At 40.6% G+C, this 21,927-nt stretch overlaps 1 protein-coding gene across 3 annotated transcripts in view; it reads left to right on the forward strand.

The window, feature by feature from the left end:
• The first annotated feature begins 2,184 nt into the window (after positions 1-2,184).
• RGR (retinal G protein coupled receptor) overlaps positions 2,185-21,927 on the forward strand; it is a 33,410-nt gene continuing 13,667 nt past the window's right edge. The window contains exons 1-3 of one of the 3 annotated variants that reach the window (XM_053305231.1): positions 2,185-2,267; positions 15,026-15,182; positions 16,886-17,007. In XM_053305231.1, the coding sequence (XP_053161206.1) occupies positions 2,186-2,267; positions 15,026-15,182; positions 16,886-17,007 (361 nt within the window). In that variant the 5' untranslated portion in view covers position 2,185. Of the gene's footprint in view, positions 2,268-4,181; positions 4,327-7,606; positions 7,916-15,025; positions 15,183-16,885; positions 17,008-21,927 lie in introns of those variants that run through there. The other 2 variants (XM_053305229.1, XM_053305228.1) reach the window with 2 other exon arrangements.

Here is a 21,927-nt window from a genome sequence, read left to right on the forward strand (position 1 = left end):
CAATAAACATGCACCTGTCACCGAAATCAGTGGTTACATAACTACTTCCCCCACCCCCTCTGTAATATTTAATAGAATTTCCCTGTATCCTGACATCATGACAATCTACATTTTCTCACCACCACTGCTGTACATGATTGACTACCAATGGCAGGGGCACTGGGAAATGCAGAACTTTGTAATAACATGACACAAAGTAATTTCTACTAGATATTGCAGAGGAGATAGGATCTGGAAATGTGGCTTCTGTATCCAGTGGCATTCTGTATTCTGTATTCAGTTGCAGCTAAGCATTTGCCATAGTATTAGTTCAGCCCTGAGCTGAGTTCAACAAAGTATGAATCAGCTCTTAATTGGACCGCTCATAAGAATATAAGAAGCTGGAAGCCTACAAGCAGGGGTTGAGGGCATGCCGTCACTCCTGCTGTCACTCCCCTGCAGCTGGTATTCAGAGGCATCCTGCCTCTGAGGCTGGAGGTGGCCTATAGCCTTCAGACCAGTAGCCATTGATAGACCTCTCCTCCATGAAGTTATCCAGACCCCTCTTAGAGCCATCCAGGATGCTGGCTGTCACCACATCTTGTGGCAGAGAATTCCACAAGTTGATTATGCATTGTGTGAAGAAGTACTTCCATTCATTGAACCTAAATTTCCCGGCAATCAATTTTATGGGATGATCCCTGGTTCTAGTGTTATGTGAGAGGGAGAAAAAATTCTCTCTATCCACTTTCTCCACACCATGAATGATTTTATAGACCTCTTATCATGTCTTCTCCGCAGTCGTCTTTTTTCCTAAACTAAAAAGTGACAGGTGTTGTATCCTTGCCTCATAAGGAAGTTGCTCTAGGCACCTGATCATCTTGGTTGCCCTTGAACTGCATTTGCCATTTTGTCGCCCACTCGCCCAGTTTGGAGAGATCCTTTTGGAGCCTCACTCTAGTTTTGGATTTCACTACCTGAAAGAGTTTGCTGTCATCTGCAAATCTGGCAACTTTGCTGCTTAGCCCTACTTCTAGATCATTTATGAATAAATTAAAAATCACCGGTCATAGTACAGATCTTCTTACTTCCCTCCATTGTGAAAACTCTCCATTTATACCTACACTCTGTTTCCTGTCCTTCAACCAGTTAGCAATCCACACATGTACTTGTCCCCTTATCCTATGACTGCTAAGTTTTTTCAAGAGTCTTTGATGAGGAACTTTGTTCAACCTTTTTGGAAGTCCAGGTATACTATGTCAACCAGATCACCTTTATCCACACTCCTGTTGACACTCTCAAAGAACTCCATGAGACAAGATTTACCTTTGCAGAAGCCATGCTGATTATCTCCCAGCAGGGCCTGTTCTTCTATATGCTTTACAATTTTATCCTTCAGAATGCTTTCCACCAATTTGCCATTAAGCTAACTGGCCTGTAATTTCCCAGATCACCCCTGAATCCCTTTTTGAAAATCGGTTTTACATTTGCTACTTTCCAGTCCTCCTCATACTTATGCTTGCAACACTGAGGGCCAGCATGAAAAATTTCGTGGCCTTTTTGGCCTACATCATTTCAGTGACAAACCCAGATCTGCGACTTCGGTTTGTTCACCTACAAAACAAGAACAAATTACAAAACAAGGTCAGGAAAGGGGAAACAGTTTTAGAATTATTGCTAAGAAAATGTTCCTTTCATTCATAACAACAAAGGAATGTGCACACCAGAAATTTCTTTTGTCCCCTTTCCCCTAATTAGACATGTAATAATGTATGTTTGTTTTTCAGGTCACTCCCTAATTACATATTACTTTTTTCTCCCTGTTGTTCCAGGGCTTTTTAATTCTTTCCTACTGTTGCAGAATTAACCAAACAGCGTTCTTAATCTTGTCTTGACAAAGACCTTCTTGTAAATTCAATGAATGCTTTCCTTTTGCCATGGTTCACAAATAAGATTTGCAGTAGTGGGGGTGGGGATTCTGTCTGTCTCATTAACAGCATTCTTTTAGGGATTGCGGTGCTGGAATTAAAGCTCCAAAGCTTTTATATAAGAACATTCATATGTCTGCACGTGGATTGGCCCTTTAAGAAGGTAACACTCTTAGGCTACTGAAAGAGAGAAAGGAAATTTAGTGAAAAGAAGTGAGAAAGGACAGTCAGTTGGCTGTAGTGAAGAGACCAAGATAGGAGGTATTTTTATTGTAAATATGGTTACTTCCGCATATCCTGTTCCTGAAGGCTTCACTGAATTAGAAGTGTTTAGCATTGGCACCGCCCTGCTGGTTGAAGGTAAGATGGGGTAGATTACAGAATTTCACCTGCTACTTTGGAGTAAAAATGGAGTCAGAAATAATGCCAAAATTGAAGTAGCACATACGCTTCCACCGTCCCTATTTGCCAAGCTCAGCCTCCCATCCATTTATTTATTTATTTATTTTAGTACCCATATACTCTAGCCATTTCTATTTACCATGGACAGGTTCTGGGTTTTGGTACTGATCCCTCATTAATCATATTTTGCTTCTTGGGAAAATCTTGCAAATGTGTCTTTTTAAAATGTTTTCCATATGCCTACGCATGCACTCGGTTTTCCAGCTCTCAGGCCCTTGCCCTTGGGCTTGAGATGTCCGAACAGGAGGCAGGATGCCTCTTGCTTCAAGGCACAGGATATTCATGGGCACAACCTGACCAGGCACTACTTCCGTCTGCCATCTCCATCACTGTCTCTACAAACAGAATGTTGCTGGATGCACCGTGATTTGCAGCTTTCTATAATAAGAACTCCTGCTAACTGAACAAAAAGTCAGCTCCAAAAGCGGTACCTTTCTTGTGTTTAGCAATTGTTTAGAGCAATTGTGTTTAGCAATTGGGAGAGCAATTGTTCCTGTTCAGCCCAGCATAGTGTCCCTCTAGTGGTGGTTGCTGGTGTTTCTCTTGCATTTCCTTTTTTAGATTGTGAGCCCCTTTGGGACAGCAAATCATTTTCTCATTTCTTTTGCTGTGTAAACTGCTTTCAGATCTTTTTGCTGAAAAGTGGTGTATAAGTATTCTTATTCTTATTCTCATTCTTATTCTTATTAATCTTACTACTATTACTTCTACTACCACTACTACTACACTGTGGTACAAAACTGGAGGTGCCTTCACCTCCAGTTTCTCAAACTGTACGTACAAATGCAGGCAACCACAGGTAAATCAAAAAATGGATCCGCAGTTTACGTCCCCAAACTCTATTTTTCACCTTTGGTTTGCTCTTGGTTTTGCCGTCTCTGCCTCTGGTTTGGTGGTGCCAGCATTACATCCAAATGCTGGCAACCTTCTCCCAAACTGGAGTTGAGGAGGGAAGGTCCTCCCTCACTCTGGCTGCTATTGGCTGTGCGGGCTGTCCTTCATGAAAGAAGGAAACCCAGCCAGCCAGCTCCCTTGCCTCTCTGCAGGTTCGCTGACTGCAGAGAGGATGCGCTCCTGAATGTCCAATGTGGACAGGAAAGTGGGGGGAGGGGCGTGGAACTGTGGGTCTATTGGACCTGCAGTTCTGCATTATGTCTGAAGGCAACTTGTGAGTTTCCATTGACCAAAAGATCCATTGTAGGTGTGAACATTCTATTAAAATATGTAGGAAACTGTTGTCAGGATGAAGCTATAATTGAATGGGGTGGGGGGAGACAAATGTTCCTGGTTCCCTGAAGGAAGGGGGTCCACCAGCTGGGTGTCAGCTTACTCTTCACTTTTCCCAAGCATTGTTGATGTATAAAAAATGTTTTGAAAAGTGTCTGTGTGCATTGGAGTGTGTGATATTATTTGCATAGCGGTGAGAGAAAAGACATGCTGAGAATGCTTTGTTTTTTTACCATGTCCTTACAGTTCTTCTGCAGCAAAGACACAGAGTGGGGAAACCTTTTGTCCCAGGGCTCACTTCAACCTTGCTGAGCTGTGGTCAGTTCACAAACACTCTCCCACCCCACAAGACGGACAGTTGTAGAATGAATTAACAGAGTCTACAGCAGGTAGAGAAGGATCTTTATCAATATGTAATAGGAAGGAATGCTCAGGCCGTGATTCTTAACCTAAGAATATGGGTATTAGAAAAATGCCCGTATTTAATGTTGGTTGGTGTGAAGTGAGGAGAAATGTTTGTGGCAGTCATTTACAGGGCGGTTATTGTTACCATAGAGATGTCATCTTCTATTTGGATGAGCAAGAGGTAGCAATACGGGAATGTCTTCCCTTTCAAAAGAAAGCCAGTGATCAGCAGGCACTAAAATGTTATCCTCATTCGTAATATGGTGCTGCCTTAGCATTCTGGTAGTGCTGGATGCGTTGAAGGTTCTCTTTTTCAGAGCCAGAGGTAATTTCTTTTCATTATTTTATTGTATCAATTTATATCCCATCCTGCAAAAAAAAAAAAAAATTCTCGGGGTGGCTCACAGGATAAAATTGAAAATATTAACAAACAATAAAAGTAACCATAAATAAGCAGCAGGATAAAAATAGCAGCAATTTAAAAGCTGGGAGGAGGAGAAGGCCTGTGGCCAGTGCCAGGTGAGCCTCACTTGGAAGAGGCTTAGAAAATTTACATAAATTCTGACTGACTTCAGTGAGCAACAGTATGATTGTTGTGTTTAATTGGTTTGTTTATATAGTTCCACCTGTCTGCAAAGAATGAGAAGCTAGGTCTCTGCCCTAAAGGAATCCCAGATGGAGAATCCCACATGGAGAAGCAACCCAGGAAGGGGAGGGAACTGGAAGCAAGGATAAATATGTGTGATTATTTCATATGCATGTCCTTAGGCTTTATTGCAGTAGATTGAATGATCATTATTTTTATACCGTGAGCCTTTCGTTGGAAGTCATTCTCATTGGCTGAGATGAGATTTAAACAGAAGAAGATGCCCAGATCATGATCTCCTTAGCCGAGTTCTCGAACCATGACCAACCACACATGACAGGAAGAAGAAGGAATGAGATCAAAATTGGATTCCCTTCTTGGAATTAAAGCCATTCAGTTGGGCCTTTGATATACCAACATCTGTGTTTTTTTTCCTGTTGAATGTTCCTTTATCTTCTCCTGAGATATTAATATGTGTTGAGTACCAGTCTCCTTTTGTTAAAATATTGTGTAAGCATAGATGGTGCTACAGGGGACAAAATGAAAATTGGCGCTCAATCAGCTGTGGGGGAATGGGTGGCCTTGTTCATCTTTCACCTGTCAGAATGGCAGACGTCCATAGCAAAAAAAGTTACCAGCCATGCTGCTTGTCTCCATTGCTGATTGGAACTCAAGATGTACTAAATGGTTTATGAGCGTGGTTCATCCCCATTGTTGATATACTGCTTGTGCATTCTTCCCCCAGTCTAGTCAGTCAAGATGGCTTCCTTTATGCATTGCCAGGTTTCAGGCAGAAGGTACTACATCATGTCAGGGAAATGGGTTCAAAGCACTCCCTCATAAACTGCTTGACCCATTATTTTGAATATTTACTCAGTGCTATCTATTATCTTAACAGCAGCTGAGACATTTCTTTCTACTTCTCTTCCCTGTTGTCTCAAACTCATCCATCCTCCTTTCTCTCCTCTAGCAGAAAGGAGGGTGGATAAGTTTGAGACAAGAGGAAAGAGAGGCAGAAAGAAACATCTCAGCTGCTGCCAAGGTAATAATTAGTAAAGGTAAAGTGTGCCATCATGTCGGTGTCGACTCCTGGAGACCTCAAATCCCTGTGGTCTTTGGAGGGGTTTACCATTGCCATCTGCTGCACAGTATGAGATGATGCCTTTCAGCATCTCCCTGTATTGCTGCTGCCCAATATAGGAGCTTCCTATAGTCTGGGGAACATACCAGCGGGGATTCAAACCAGCAACCTCCGGCTTGCTAATCAAGTCATTGCCCTGCTGCACTATTATGTGGCTCTAGTTAGTACTGAGTAAATATTGTAACAGGTTTGCAGTCATGAATGCTACCTAGTCTACTCTTTTGTTAGGCTGAGATATCACCCCAGAGGAGAGTTGTAAGAGTCTGGTATGATAGCATGTATTCTCCACCTGATGAGAGGGACTGATATGATATTGTAACGTGGCTCATTCTCCCATGCCGCTGCCACCACCACCACCACCACGCCAACTAAGGATGCATGTATGGTCCGTGAAAAGAACAGTGGTTTCTGGCAGTCTCTCTGTGTGAGATTCAGTTGGATTTTTTCAAGAGTCTAAAATAGAGAAGCTGGTCCAAAAGATGAAGCCCTTTAGGGTGCAGCATTTGCTCTCTGGGCACAGATGTATCCGGTTGCTGACTTGCAGGCATGCTTTTCTATTTGATGTTCAAAAAACCTGCCAGTTTAAGACAAAGCTATCTCATTATGGCTCAAGCTCCACAAAGCTGGGAAATTGGAACTTAAGGTTAATGCCTTGACAGAGGTGTCACATGATCAGTAATGATGTTGCGCAATGTCACAAATGGTGCTTGCTTACAGCTTGCCCTCCATGCACCCACGCTATTCCTTGGTCTTTGAGGGGGCTTGGGCCAGGCCAGTGACAAGAACTACTAATAAATAATACTGACAGAAGCATAAAGGAAAACCAGGTCTTGTATAAACTTAACTTTCTGGAATATAACTCTATCTGGTAGGGAAGCAGAAGGAAGGAGATTGTTTAATGCAAACAGTTTACGACCTAATATTTTGGGAGAGAAGACAGATTGGCTAAGAGGACTAGGACTTCTTATTGCCAAGTCGAAAGAGGCCTTGTATGGCACTGTGGACAGATACTTTTAGAATGTGAGAATGTCACACAAGTCTCCTCTTCAGAAAGGAGACACGGGACTTTACTTTCAGTGAGCCAGTACCTATGATCAATGCAATGTCGGTTAGAAAAAAATCTGAGATTTTCCTGGTGTGCACCCTTCCATGGGAAATCCAGAGGAAATTAGGCAAAATGGAGCGATTTATGAGAAGCCTAGATTTTTTGGTGAATTCTGCTTGGCAGCACACCAACCCAATGTGGAACTAAGATCCATAATTTTTTTTTTTTTTAAATGTTAACTTGTCCATGTTGGTTATGCTAGATTGGCACATTGCTTAGCAGAGATCACCAGAAAATGCTGGGTTCTCATGAGTCGCTCCATTTTGCCTAACTTCCTCTCGATTGTGCCATATTATGCATAGAACACACAACTCCTTAGCTGAGCTCCAGAGATATGTTAGCATGCCTGAGGGAATGATTGATTGATTGATTGATTGATTGATTTTGCTTTTGAATCTCCATTTTCCATGTCACATCCCAAGTTACTTTTGAAACTCCTCCACATTTCAAATGCAGACTGCAGTGGCAGGGTGGAGATGCTCAAGAAATACAATGCCAAAACCTCCTTCAGCTCAAATAACTGGTTATGCAGTTGACCCAATCCTGACCCAATGCTTATTTGCTGAAGTTTATTTTGGAACAGAAATGCTTGTCAAAGTGGTCCCATGAAATTTTTTTTCCGAATGCTGGTCATTCTAAAACCATTCAAGCCTAAACCATTCCTCATTTGCTATCCAGACAGTACAGTATCTGTTGTAAAGACCAAAAAAACCCACATTCCTGCTCTTTTCAGGAGTGATGCAGCTTGCAAAACGTGTTGTGATGGGTGGGTGCTTTCTGCAGCAGATTCCTGAAAAGGTTGCACTGTTTACACTCAAAGTTTATTTCTCATCATAACTGGTCAGTGTCTACATATGAACTGGCCCTTTAAGAAGGAAGCTGCCTTGGGCTTTTGGGAAGAGGCAGAAATTCAGCCAAAAAGAGAGCGAGAGCGAGATTGTCACAGAGAGTTTGCTGATAGAGGAGGCAGAACCTAGGTTAATCTGGCCTTATGGCTACAAACATGGCAACATCACACCCTCTTCCAGAAGGTTTCACTGAGCTGGAGGTGTTTGGTTTTGGAACAGTAATGATGGCAGAAGGTAAGGTGGACCAGGGTGTGGTGAGGTAAGAGAAATCCGATCAGATGATCTTCTTGCTGTTGCTTGCTCCTTTTTCTTTGCTCCAAGCAAACCTGTGGTTTGGATGGGAGGGGGGGAACTGATATCAAAAGCCTCTGACAAAATACAAATGCTCCATTTGCAATAGGTCAGTATAGGCTTCAGGGTAAATGTTGTTACTATAGCTACACCATTGTTCATTATGCTCTTATAAAATAGGACAGAGTTTGCTTTGCAAGGCAGTTTATGTAACTAGACTATTGAGATGGCTCAAGTTAAGTTTGCTGTTTGAAGGCTTCAGGAAATAAAATACATTGTTTATATAGACAAAAAGATGGTTTTGCATTGAGGATACAAGATTCATATTGCTAGTTCATATATGGTAACTCATGACTTATTGTATTAGTAAGGCTCATTGCTTTCCATTTTTGTTCACCTTTATTCAAAGTAATTTATGGATTGTTTAATCGGTAAGTGTGTGGGGTTTTCTCCTAGTTATAAGAAAATGTCCAGAGACATATATTGGAACTATCAACAGAGTGCTAGATTTTAAGTCTGTCTTTCACACAAAAGAAAAATGATCTGAAAAGTCTATCCAGATAGACCTTTTCCCAGTTAGATTTTTTCATATAATTTTGCAAACTGTATCGATAGTGATTATATTAACAAGTCCAATAAGTTTTGCAAATGTGATTACATAAAATAATTGAATATCCCCACTTCACAACCAGATATGCAAATAACAAATTAGCCAACATCCCACATGCTCTAAATTATTGTCTCTTCTGCATTATTGGTTTTCCTGTCCAGTAGCATTAACTCCTACTGCAGAAACTTGTGGGTTTTATTAGTTATCATTTTTTACCATCTCTTTTATAGTTGTTCATAATAGCACATATTTAAATAACAGTTAAAAGTAAAGGGCACAATCTAGACAATGCTGAGAATGTTTTATTCCCATGGATGTCAGTGGGAGAGCTAAGCACTTAAATTTCTTCCACTGAAATAAATGAGACTTATATAGTTGAATTTAGGCTGGACCTTGCCCTAGCTTATAGCTGTCCATCTATAGTGGGTACTGTGTTATGTTGCATGACAGAACTAAAATGATTTTAAGGTAATCCCAAAGCTGCAATGCTACGCACACTTCTTTGGTGGAAACCCTACTGTACTCTGTGGGGCTTACTTCCAAGTAAATATGCAAAGGATCAGGCTTCAGCCATTTTCACTACTGTGTTCACTATAAGAATAATTTAATTTTAGAAAACCAGGATGGAAGCAGAGTATCAGTTTATTATGACAGCAAGCAAGAGTTAATAATTAAAGACTGGAAAAAGCTTTAATTTAGAGTTAATTGAGAAGTAATGTTGAATATTGATTAAGTTATATACTTATTGTCGTCTTATTTTACTATTTACTTTGTTAAGTAAAATATATATTTTAATAACAGCTTTTTAAAAGGAAAAAAAGAAATGGAGAATCCGAGTTCACACTCCTGCTTATACAACAAATACCAATACAACAAATATTTATATACCGCTTTTCAACAAAAGTCCCCAAAGCGGTTTACATAAATAAACAAAATGGCTCCTTGTCCCCAAAGGGCTCATAATCTAAGAAATGAAACATAAGATAGACACCAGCAACAGCCACTGGAGGGATGCTGTGCTGGGGATGGAGTTACCAAACTACTGTTGTGATCTTAATACCAATAGTTGGAAACAATTGCTGAAGATTAGGTATTACATAAGACTTCTATATTCCAAAAAGGCTGAAGTGCTCCTTGTTCAATCTGTCCAGTTCTCCAGGGAGTCTGTAGAGAAAAGCCAGAAAGTTGATGGCATTGTCTACAGCAAAAGCAGAATAATGATAGAAAATGGAGATGTGCACAAAATGGATTTTGCATTCTGTTTTGAGCTCGAAACAAAACTCAAAGGGCTGAAATGTTCCATCCAAAAAACCAGTCCAACCATTTCGTTCCATTGTTTCAGCGGAACAAACTTAAAACATTTTGAGTGTTTCAGTCGTAGGGAACAATGGGGAAACTTGAAATGCCCCGTTGTTCCCCTTGGGTAGCTCCTAGGGAAATCAAAGTGGGTTGTGTGGTAAGGCATGATGGGTGCTACCTACCACCAGCCCACAAAAGAAATGGGCAATACTTAACAAGTTTTTAACCTTTCCCCAAAGGTTTTGACCATGCTCAGCACTGCTATAGGGCTCTGTGGGCTCCTTCTATACTCCTGGCAAGGCGCAAAGGAAGCTGTCTGTGAACCACTAGGTGGAATGCAAAGACAGAACTACCAGCTCCCTTGGCCCTACCAGGGACACCATGCTGCTGGACCAGGAAATGGTGGTAATTCTGCTGCTAGGGGTGAACTGTACACTAGCAGTAGGCAGGCAGTCCAGCACCCTCCTCCTGGTTGCACCCCAGCCTCTTCTCCTGGGCTTGCCTAACTTCTTCAATCAGGAGGGCCTGGGCAGCTGGTCAGGGGTGACAGCTTTGCCCTTCATCCTTGGTTCAAATAGGCAGGATAAAAAAATGCACTACTGATGCAACCAAGGATGTCCTAAGCCAATCCACCACTCTAGTCCTCAGCCGACCTGCCAAGGTGATTCCTTCCTCAGTGTTCAGCATGGACTAGAGCTGACCCAATGTCTTTTTGAGGAGAAGAGCTGCGGGCAAAGCCTAGCTCAGCCTTGCTGTCTCTGCACACAAGCTGTTTGTGGCAACAAACAATAGTTCGAGTGTCAAGACAATCTCAGAAATGAGCACTCAGTCCTGGATGGATAGGTCACACACTTCCAAGTCACACCTTGCCAGGCCATGGATGGCCAGCTCTTGCTCCTGCAGGCACTGGAGCAAGAGAAATGTGGAGTTCCACCGGAACATCCTGAGAGATCAGGTGTTCAGGAAGGCAGACCTCAAGCTACCTCTCCTTGAGCTCCTATGGAAGTAAGTTTTGATCCTATGGCACCTGTCCACAAGATCAGCAGACTGGCAGCAGCTGACTGGCACTCTGCACCTTCTGCAGGGATGTCTCTCCTGGCCACAGCTCTGGGAAGTCCAAGTGCATCCTGCATGAAAAATTCCACAGTAGCACCCAGTTAAAGCCACTGGAGCTGCTGGTACAACTAAAAAGAGGGGGGGTGACACTGCAAAAAGGAGAGAGAGAGAGACCAGCGGGCACTCTCTGTCTCTCTCTCCACTGGGCCAGGCCACCACCACCAGTCTGCTCTCTGCCCTGCTGCAGTCTCTCATCCTTCCTCTAATGTATCCTCTTCAAGAGAGGACCAGTATAAGGGATCTCTCTGCCTCCAAGTCCCCTTAAATACATTTTGAAACTCCCTCCTTTTGGGTTCCCTCCTCCCCACCTTAGCCAAAGGGGGCACAGTTACCCATGAAAACCCTTGATTTGTATTATAACAAGCCAACCAAGAAGCAAGGAAATCACAAGCGAATCAGATGTCAGTGCCAGAAAACCAATCCGCAAGGGGAAAACAGGCATCCAAAATGGCACTCGGAGTGTTGAAATGTTTCAACTGAAATTGAGTTCTGCTCTGAGCTCGAAACAGGGCCTTTATTTAAAGGGTATTCTGTTTCTAGCTCTAAGCACTCAAAATTGAACCAAAACCAAACCCGTAAACTCAAAAGTAGTATCTAGTTCAAAAATGGTTCAATAATTAGACAACTAGGAGATCCTTTTAAAAGTTGGAAAATGCTCCTCCCTGCTTCAGCTATATTTAGAGGAAACATATTTCCCAGTGAGCCATCTGAAAAGGAGGAGCAGGAGTGATTGGAGGCAGGGCTAGGACCGATAGTCCTCCTGGGATTCAAGCAGCGACTCACCCACCTGCCCGCAGACTGTTGTCCAACAACAAGTTCTCAAGTGTGGAAGATTCTTGAACTTAGAAACCTTTTATGTTTCCTTGGCATTAGCTTTTTTACCTTAGAGAGCACCTTCTTCTGTAGGATCCCCACCGCACGTTGAGGCCATCTGGAGAGGTCCGTCTCCGGTGATCACCAGTACATCTGGTGGCGATGCTGAACTGGGCCTTCTCTGCAGCTTCTCCTGGACTGTGGACTGTACTCCCCACAGAAATGCATAGTTTGGGCTTATTGTTGGCCTAAGTTCAAGAGCAGCCTGAAAACTTATTTGTTTGGCCTGGCCTTCCAAGGTTTTAAAATGGTTCTTAAATGTTTTTAACTGGTTTTTAACTGTTTTTAAATTTGCATGGAGAGAGAGAGAGAGAGTTGATGGTTTTAAATGGTTGCTTGTTTTTTATCATTGTACATCGCCCAGAGCCTTTGGGTGGATAGGGTGGTATAGAAGTGTAATAAATAAATAAAATAAACACAAGCACTCTTGTGTTACCGGTCTACCATGAATTTCAAACAGGATGTTTTTCTGGTTTTTTCTTGTTTCTCCTCTTTATGCTTTATTTTTAAAAAAACGTTTTTTTAAACCCCCAAACAGAAACCCTTATAGAAAATAATGCATTTCCCCCTCAAATAGTACTCTGCATGAAATGTATCTAAGCCCATTAAAAGCCTTTTCAAAGTGCCTGAACTGGTTACTGAACCACTTTTTAAAACTAGTATCTCAACCAGAGAGTTAAAAGATATGAATGAACCTAAACTGGAGCTGAACTGAATTTCTAATAGCTCAGTTTCCTGGCCACAATCTTCAGCTGCAAAAACCAGGTTTAACTTCTGATTAGAGTGAAAATTAAAATAATGGACTATAAAGTGCAATTATTTATGGATGATACCCTACTGACTCTGTCTCACCCATTTTTCTTAGTTTCTAAACTGTTAGATCTACTAAACAAATTCTTGGCTTGATCAGAATTCCTAATAAAAGGAACAAGCCAGTATTTGTGCTCATCCTTTGTAAAGAGATAAAACCTGTTCTTCAAGGTTGGCCATTCCAAGGGAAACTTAATCTTATTCTGTACATAAGACTACTCATAACCACCAATCTGGCAAAAGTGATCATTTGTAATCTGGAATCCTTTGCAAGAAGGTTAACTCAATGGCCAAGAAATGCAGTTTTCACTTTGAGGCGACATATACATCATAAACACAACCATTTTAACTTACCCGGTTTTATATTCTGTTAAGTTGCCTTTTATAATGCTACAGAATAATTTTTTAAAAATGTAATCATATAGAACATAGGAGTAGGGGTGTGCATGGACCGCAGTTCAAGGTCTGGTCTGAATTTGGACAGGTCTGCAGTCCGGCAAATCGGTTTGGTCCAGTTCGGCTGAACCATGAACCGGTCTGGCAGTTTGGGGCAACACCGGGGTGGTACCTTTAAAAGTAAAGGGGTGGCAATGCAAGTGGCACCTTTAAAAGTAGATTTATGTGGTATTTGATTCTTGTAAGGCAGAACTTACAAGTTTTGCTTATGCTGGTAAAACTTTTCTTTCTCTTTATAATTTGGTACTTAAAAGTTTTGTTTTTCAATATTCCTTTATGCAAGGAGTCTTTGAAATATTTCCTGTAGTTTGAGACCTAGAAGGTGTCCATTTTTGATGGTTAAATCACACCATTTTAAAATCTTGAAAAACTTGGAATGTAATGCTCCTCCCAAAATATACAGTTCTGTGTATTTAGAGAAAATAATCTATGTCGTGCAACAAGATAGGGCAGTTTGATAAAATTTGGACTATTTTCTTAGACTGTTCCATTGAGTAATTTTGTATTCCTTCCTGTCCCCATTCCTTTTCCAATTGTCCAACTTACCCCAACTGATCTTTTTGATAATAAATGTTACCCTTTCATAAGAGGTGCAACCTGACTTGGTTTGTGTTGGTTTAATGGAAATGTTAGTCACCATTGCAACTGTATAGTCAGTCATGTTTACCTACGGTCATAGACCAAAATTTAAAGCATACATAATAATACACATGATATAATAATAATATATACATGATATAAGCAGAGACATAGACTCATCCTAATCAGCAGTTTCCAGTTTGCATAATCTGGTTTACCATCTGTTGTTTAGCATTCTTAGCTGCCTCACAGAACTTAGCAACTTTAATTGTTGCTTCCTCCTTCTGATCTGAGAGCAGATAGTTGGTGTAAAATACATCTGTATGTCCTGGGAAATCAGCCAGTGATGAGGAAATATAATGAGTTCGAAAGTCCCTATAGAAGAGACAGCAGAGTAAAATATGAAAGATAGACTCCTGTTCTCCAGAGCCGCAAGGGCATAGTCTCTGCTCTTTTGGTATCCCTCTGAATTTACCTTCTAGTTCAGCTGAAGGTAGCACATTAAATCTGGCCAGTGTGAACATCCTGCGGTACTTAGTAATGGTAATCTTGTCCAAGTAATTTGCAGGTTTAGTATTATACATTTGTAGACCCGAGAAAACTTCTTTAGAGATTAAAGATCGATCAGTCTGCATTTCCATGTCATAGATCCGCTGCTTTAGTATCAGTCTTGCACGAGAAAACCCCATTTCTAATAAAGCCATATAAACTTATTTGGCGAGATATTGACCGCTTCCAGCTAGAGTTAAATTTATCAATAAAAATTAGGTGAGCAAGGCCTGTAGAGAAGAAAGACAATCTTAACCAGAAGCTCAAAATGGAAAACCACATCCGGGATTGCAACTGTATATATTTCTATCATTACAAATAATATTAATTTAAATTTTAAAAAACCAATGTGATGGGATCTATTGTAAGCTACTTTGAACCCTTGCTAAATAAATATAATTTGTTTGTTTTATAAAAGAAATGAGAACATACAGCTGTGCAGGAGGTATACAGAAAGGGTGATCACCTATCTTAATTTGGTTATGTCATCAAACCTTGAATGCACACGAGCAGCCCTACCTGGATAGGGCTGCTCATGTGCAGCACCGGGATCGAGCCCAATCCTGGCACTGCCTTCCCCACAAGTCTAGATTTTGTACCCGAGTTTGTACTTGGGTTAAAATAGATACAAACGTTAGCACCTGGGTAAAGAGAGGGATAGCATTGTTGCATACTTTTTCTGTTCCAGTTTATTCTTCTGTGCTGAACCCATGTGTATAAGACAGAGTTGTAAAACAACTGCAAAAATGCTTGTTTTTCAGCATTGTTTGGATTCTGTCTCAATGGACTGACTATCCTTTCATTCCGCAAAATCAAAGAACTCCGAACTCCTGGTAATTTCCTGGTTTTCAACCTTGCATTGTCTGACTGTGGAATCTGCATCAATGCATTCATTGCAGCTTTCTCTAGTTTCTTAAGGTAGATATGATGTGTGCATATTTTCCATTTCAGCCATGAATAAATAACAATACTATCATGACAAATTTATATTAGGTGGAGGGGGGGAGGAACTATGGCAGACCTCCTAACCGAACTTACTCAAGGAAGTCCCACTGAAAAGAAAAACACAATATCTTTTACTTCTTATATAAACTATTACTACTTTTGTATCTTTCTTATGAATGGGGTTTTTTCTTGGATGGATAAGATCTTGTTTGTAAACATGTATTTTTGTTGGAATCTCAGAGATGTTACATTTTCTGTTTTTACTTATAATACTAATAAAAGCATTTTAAAAATCCCCCCGCCCAAAAGAAAGAAAAACACAATCTTAATTTTTCAATTTAATTTCATTGGGAATTCCTCAAGTAAATCTAGTCAGGATGTTGGCCTATGGATGTCACCTTGAGTTTCTTGAGGAAGGATGTAATAAAATAAGCAAACAAATGTTAATATGTTTCTAATGTATGAAAGGGCTGTGTCCCTGAGATGCTATCCACATAGGATACACAATTAACTAAATTTGGATACCAGGATATTTGAACATCCATAAGTTGTACAGTGGCTTCCAGATCTGAAACTGTCCATTCTATGGCTGCGGCAGGCTCCCAAATTCTCCATAGACTGTCATGGCCCCTACCTAGTGAGTTAGACTCAGAGGAGGGAGCAATAATTTATATGGTCCCCGGCAGAGATACAGTCTCTTTTCAAAACTTTATGAATACAATGATATTTATATACCGCTTTTCAACAAAAGTTCACAAAGTGGTATACATACATACATACATACATACATACATTAAAATTCTGACCTGGATTCCATTAAAATTCTGACCTGGATTCCAAGTGAAGTCGAAAGGGATATCTCCATGGGAACAGCTTCCCTATCCAGCCCCAGCACAGTGTTTCTGCAGTGACTGTTGCTGGTGTCTCCCTTACATTTCCTTTTAGATTATGAGCCCGTTTGGGCCAGGGAACCATCTTTATCTATCCAGCTATGTAAGCCTCTTTGGCTATTCATAGGAGTAGTAGAATACACAGTATTAGAGAACCCACCGCGCTCTGGTGGGTGCTCAGCCCAATCTGGGGAGAAGCTGCATTGGAAGAGTGCAGCACTATAGGGCACACACCAGCTATAATTGAGCAGATGGGTTCAAAGAACCCAGGCCCCCCAGCTCCCGAGAGCTACCTGGCTCACCCCTCCCTATTTTCGTCATAATCTCACTCACTCCAAGGAGCCACCAGAGTGAAGGACGAACACGAGCCCCCTCTCCCCTAGTTATGCCCGTGACACACATCCAGGAGTTAGAATCTGGTCACATGGACAGGAAACTGGAGTTAGCTGAAGAACCATCCCAGTAACTATCCAGAGCCCCATATTTTCCAGTCCCCCTTGCCTGGGGCACCAAAGAGTCCGCATAAGCCTTTTAGCAAGCCTCTTAGGGAGGACATTCACTAAGCCTCTTAGCAAGCTATTTGAGATGTGTGGGGTATTTTTCTTCATCTACTACCTTGAAAACCCACCTGATTATTCAAAAAAATGCATACATTTGTGTCATTGGAATAACTGACAATATATAAGCTGTGATGCTCTCTGTGCCTTCTTATCAAGACTACGTGCCTGAGGTGAGTGCCATTATTGCCTATTGGAAGCTTCCTTGTTCCCCTTTATCTCTTTGCAGATATTGGCCCTATGGCTCCGATGGTTGCCAGATTCATGGATTTCAAGGATTTTTAACAGCACTGACTAGTATTAGCTCTGCAGCTGCTGTTGCCTGGGACCGATATCACCAGTACTGCAGTAGTAAGTACTCCTAGTCTTTCTTCAGTCACTCTTAATTAAAAATGAGAAATATTGCAAAAGTAGAAAAATATGATATGGAAACATGATAAACAAAATATTTTTGAAAAGATTTCTTTAGGTTAGATCTGGTTTATGATGGAAACTGGAATTTTAAAGCACAATCCAGCCAAAGTTAAGTTTAAGTACTTTTGAGTTGTGGCTAATGGAACTTTATACTGCTTCATTTTGGCTGGTTTATGCCATTGGCCTTTAGAAAATGTTATAAAAGGGATTCCAAGCAGAATGAGAAAAGACTAATCCACCCCCTACTTGATTAAAAAATTGAAACAAGCACAATATAACCATACAAGATATAAAGCAGCAGCAATTGGAATGAGGGAATGAAGACCATGCTGCTTCACAGCACTTGTGATTCTAATTATTTTCATATCATTGGGATCCTGTGCCATCCCTTATTTCCAGTAAACGTTACTAATAATCATGGTGTTTTTTAATAGCAGTGAATGTTGAGGGAAAATCTGCATGGAAGCAGCATTATTTCACTATATTCAATCCAATATGGACCAAACCCTGCTCTTTTGAAACTTCTCATCAGGAACTGCCTGGATTGAGGCTAAGAGACATAGAGGCACTTTACACAAGCAGTGTGAAGCTCCATAAGGGGGTTTGCAGGGAAAGCGGGCTTGACCCACTCTCCCCGCACATGAGCAGGCAGCTTGCCCTGGGTGGCCGAATCATCCACCCACGCGATTACTGGCTCTGTCATGGAGCCTGTTGGGGTGGTGGGGATTAGGGGCCTCCCAGTCCCCGGAAGTACCAGAATGCCCTGCCCGAGTGTGTGGGGCATTCTGGGGAGCTCCCCGATGCCAGGAGGCTTGTTGTAGCCTCCCCATTGGGGGTCTGCTCATGAGTCACCACGGTGACAGACGACCAGGAAAATGGGGCTAGCAGAAAGCACGCTCTGCTAACCTCATTTAATGGGGGGGCATTTAAGAGGGCTGGCTACCAAGAGCTGTATGGCTCCTGTTGCGGCACACGGCCAGCCGAAACCAGGCTGGGCTCCCTTAGCCCAGTTCCAGCTGTTTGTGAGAATAGCTTCGGAGACTCGTTACATAGCCGCCCATGTGGCTGATTGATGAACTGCAACAGCCTCACCAGAACCTAGAGCTCTGAGGCCTTGGACTGGCCCTACCCAGCCAGGCTAGCCTTTCGATCCTTTCCAGCCTTTCCAGCATTTTAATGTAAACTGCCCTAAGCCATTTTTGGAAGGGTGGTATAGAAATCAAATAAATAAATAGTAATAATACATTTAAAAGGTAAAATATAAATACTTCCTGTTTAAACTTTTTTTCTCATTTTAAAATTGTATTAGATTTTACAATAGCTTTTTCATTCAAATTACGTTCATTTATCTAATTCTACACATAAGTAAATATTGACTTCCCACTTGCCTATCTACATGGTTCACAATAACTATACATATAAACCATTGCTATAATAATTCAAAACATACATACTCCACATCCACAATACTACTCGATTTTACCCAACCCAACCTGCTATTATTACTATATTTCAAACCCTACTGAAAAGTCCATATTAGAAAAATAATTCTTTAAGTAAAGCAAAAATGGTTCCCAATCTTCTTTAAAACATTCCAAATTTTCGTCTCTTATAAGTGCTGTAAGCTTTGCCATCTCAGCATATTCCAAATTTTTTATCAACCAGTCTTCTTTTGAGGGCATTTTAGTGTCTTTCCATTTCTGCACATACACTATCCTGGCGGCTGTGGTTGCATACATAAAAAATGTTAAATTTCTTCTAGAGAACTCTCTTTCAGTTATTCCCAGCAGGAAGGATTCTGGCCTCTTAAGAAATGTTACTTTAAAGATTTTCTTCAACTCATTGTAAATCATATCCCAAAAAGCTTTTGCCATCCCACATGGCCACCACATATGGAAAAAAGTTCCTTCACATTGTCCACATTTCCAACATTTGTTTGAAACATTTTATACATTAATGCTAATTTTTTTCGGTGTCAGATACCACCTATACATCATCTTATAATTTCTTTTAAAGTATAACATTCAGTAAACTTTAAATCAGTTTTCCATAATTTTTCCCAAGCAGCCATATCTATATTATGACCCACATCTTGAGCCCATTTTATCAGTCATTTTAACCACTTCATCTCCTCCGAAAGCAACAACTTATACATCTTAGAGACTAATCTTTCATTTTCACACAGCTCCTTCTCAAATCTCAACATTTGATCCACAAACCCAACCTTAAGATCCTTTTTATAAATTTCATTTGGCTGATGATACTGAAACCAATTACTAACCAAATTTTGTACTTCATTTAAATTTTTAATTTACAGCCCTTCTCTTGAAAACATAACAAATCCCTATAAGTACCCCATTCAGATTGCATATTTGTCTCTTTACGTGCCAAAGCCTCAGTCGGGGATACCCATAATGGAGTTTTACACTCCAACCATTTTTTATATTTTGCCCATACTCCCATCAAACTCCTCCTTACATAGTGATTAAGAAAGTCTTTATGCACTTTGCTTTTATCATACCACAAATATGAGTTCCAGCCAAACCTTCTATCGAATCCTTCCAAATCAAGTATTCTGGGATTTCTTAATGTTATCCATTCCTTCAACCAGGTCAAACAAACAGCTTCAAAATACAGCCTCAAATCAGGCAGGGTAAGACCACCTCTTTCTTTAGCGTCTGTTAAATTTTTAAATTTAATTCTTGGTCTTTTCCCTTGCCAAACAAATATAGTTATATCCTTTTGCCATTGCTTGAAACAGGTTAGTCTATTAATTATAGGAATAGTCTGAAAAAGAAACAACATTTTAGGTAAAACATTCATCTTCACAACTGAAATTCTTCTCATTAAAGGTAAGTTTATTCTAGTCCATCTTTGCAAATCAATTCTTATTGTATTCCATATTTTAATATAATTATTTGAAAACAACAAAGAGTTTTTATTTAAACTAAGTTTAAACTAAGGCTTTGCCTCAGTATCAAGGTTTTCTTAAGCTGAGGAGTGGGAAGAAGTGAATGAGGCTGCCATAACAATCTGCAGGTTTTGGGACAACTTTATTTATTTCTCTATCGTATTTATATACTGCTTGATATGTGCATCTCTAGGCAGTGTGCACAATTTAAAACACAACAAATATAAAACAGAGTAAAAACAATTAAAACCATTTCACAGAATAAAAAGTTATCACGGGATAAAAACAATTAATCAGTTTAAAATTAATTCCAGTTAAAAGCCTGAGAAAACAGGTGTGGCTTGAGGGTCTTCCTAAAAAGAGGGAAGGTGATGCTCTTATTTTGACAGGGAGCATATTCCAGAGCGCCTGGGCAGCCATGAAGGAGGCCTGGTCCTAGGCTACCACCAAACGAGTGGCTATATAGGATTTGAATACATAAACTCCATCCCTGTTTACCAGGGAGAGTTCTTATTTGTCCCTCGTAAATCGCTGTCCCTAGTTTTTCATCTTGGGGATGCCTTGTTCAGTTTTTTTCATGTGAGTTGATAGTTATCATTCTTCAGGTTTGCAGTGGGATTTCCATAAGGAAAATGCTACAGAGGAAGGAGTTAAAGCCCCGTCCACCAGCACTGAGATCCCAGTCCATCCTGAGCCCTCCCCACCCTCCATGAGTACTGTTAATATTTTAAAAGCCTGGAGATCCTATTTAAAGATTTTCTGCATAATGTCAACATTCTTCCACATACCAAAGTACCCATGGGTCAGTTCTGATCAGTGGGGCTTCCTTGCAAAATGTGCACCCTGCCAGTTTTAGAAGAATGACCCCTAAGCAGCCATTGGCATTAACACAGTTCTTTCCTTCCTTCTTTCCTTCTTCCTTCCTTTCTTTCCTTTAAAAAAAATTCTTTAAGAAAAAACACGATCACACTTAGGACCCAAGACTAAAGATGTGGGTCGGGAGGGGGGTGGAGAAAGAGAGAGAAAAGAAAAAAACTGGGGGGAAACGGAGTTGTTTTCCCCCCAGAAAAGGTTTATTTCCTGTCCTCCTCCACCTCACTGGTCTTCACATCTCTATCCGAGATTATTTCCGTTAGAAATATACAATCATTAGTTTTCTCTTCAAAGTGAAGGTCATATTTAATCGTTCCTGCTATTTACAATTTTGGTACACCCAAATTCAAGAGGAAGTCATGCCTCCTGGTAATTAAAGTCATGATGTTGAAAGTCAAACACATACTTAAAACAAGGGCTCCACAAGTTAGTTTAAACCCATAAACTTATGGATCTATACACAGTTAATAGCAGGACCTTTCTCTTTACTTGTCAAAGAAAAAGCCACTAAGCTTCAGTTTAAATTTGATTAGATATTTCCCTGTGCTAAAAGGGAATCCACCATTGTTATTGTAACTGAAACTAATCCTTAACATTTTGTGATTAAATCAACTCATTTACCATGAAATCTTGTGGGAAATAATCTTCGCAAAATGCAGTGTTTTTGCAGAGTGAAGTGGAAGTGCAACATGCATACTGCTTGTCCACAAGAACATTTCATTCAAAATGCAGCTGTCAGATCTCCTGTTTAGAAGATCCTCCAAATGTCTACAAATTCAGGGCTTGCACACCTCTTGGGTGGGAGAGATGTGAAGCTTATATTTCAGCCATGATGATGTTATGGGAGAAAAGTGGCCACATGTGTTTTCTGTCCACTCCACTGAATCACTTTGGAATATAGGAACATCGGAAGCTGCCTTATACCCAGTCAGACCATTGGTCCATTCTAGCTCAGTATAGTCTACCCAATGATAAGAGAACTGCCCCAGAAGGCTGGCGAGATGTTCCAACCATGCTTTTGTCTAAGATGGGGAAATTAGCTTCGTTTGAGGGAACAATTCTGTTACAGTATC

This window comes from Hemicordylus capensis, chromosome 3 (genome assembly GCF_027244095.1).
Source record: "Hemicordylus capensis ecotype Gifberg chromosome 3, rHemCap1.1.pri, whole genome shotgun sequence".
Lineage (NCBI taxonomy): Eukaryota > Metazoa > Chordata > Lepidosauria > Squamata > Cordylidae > Hemicordylus > Hemicordylus capensis.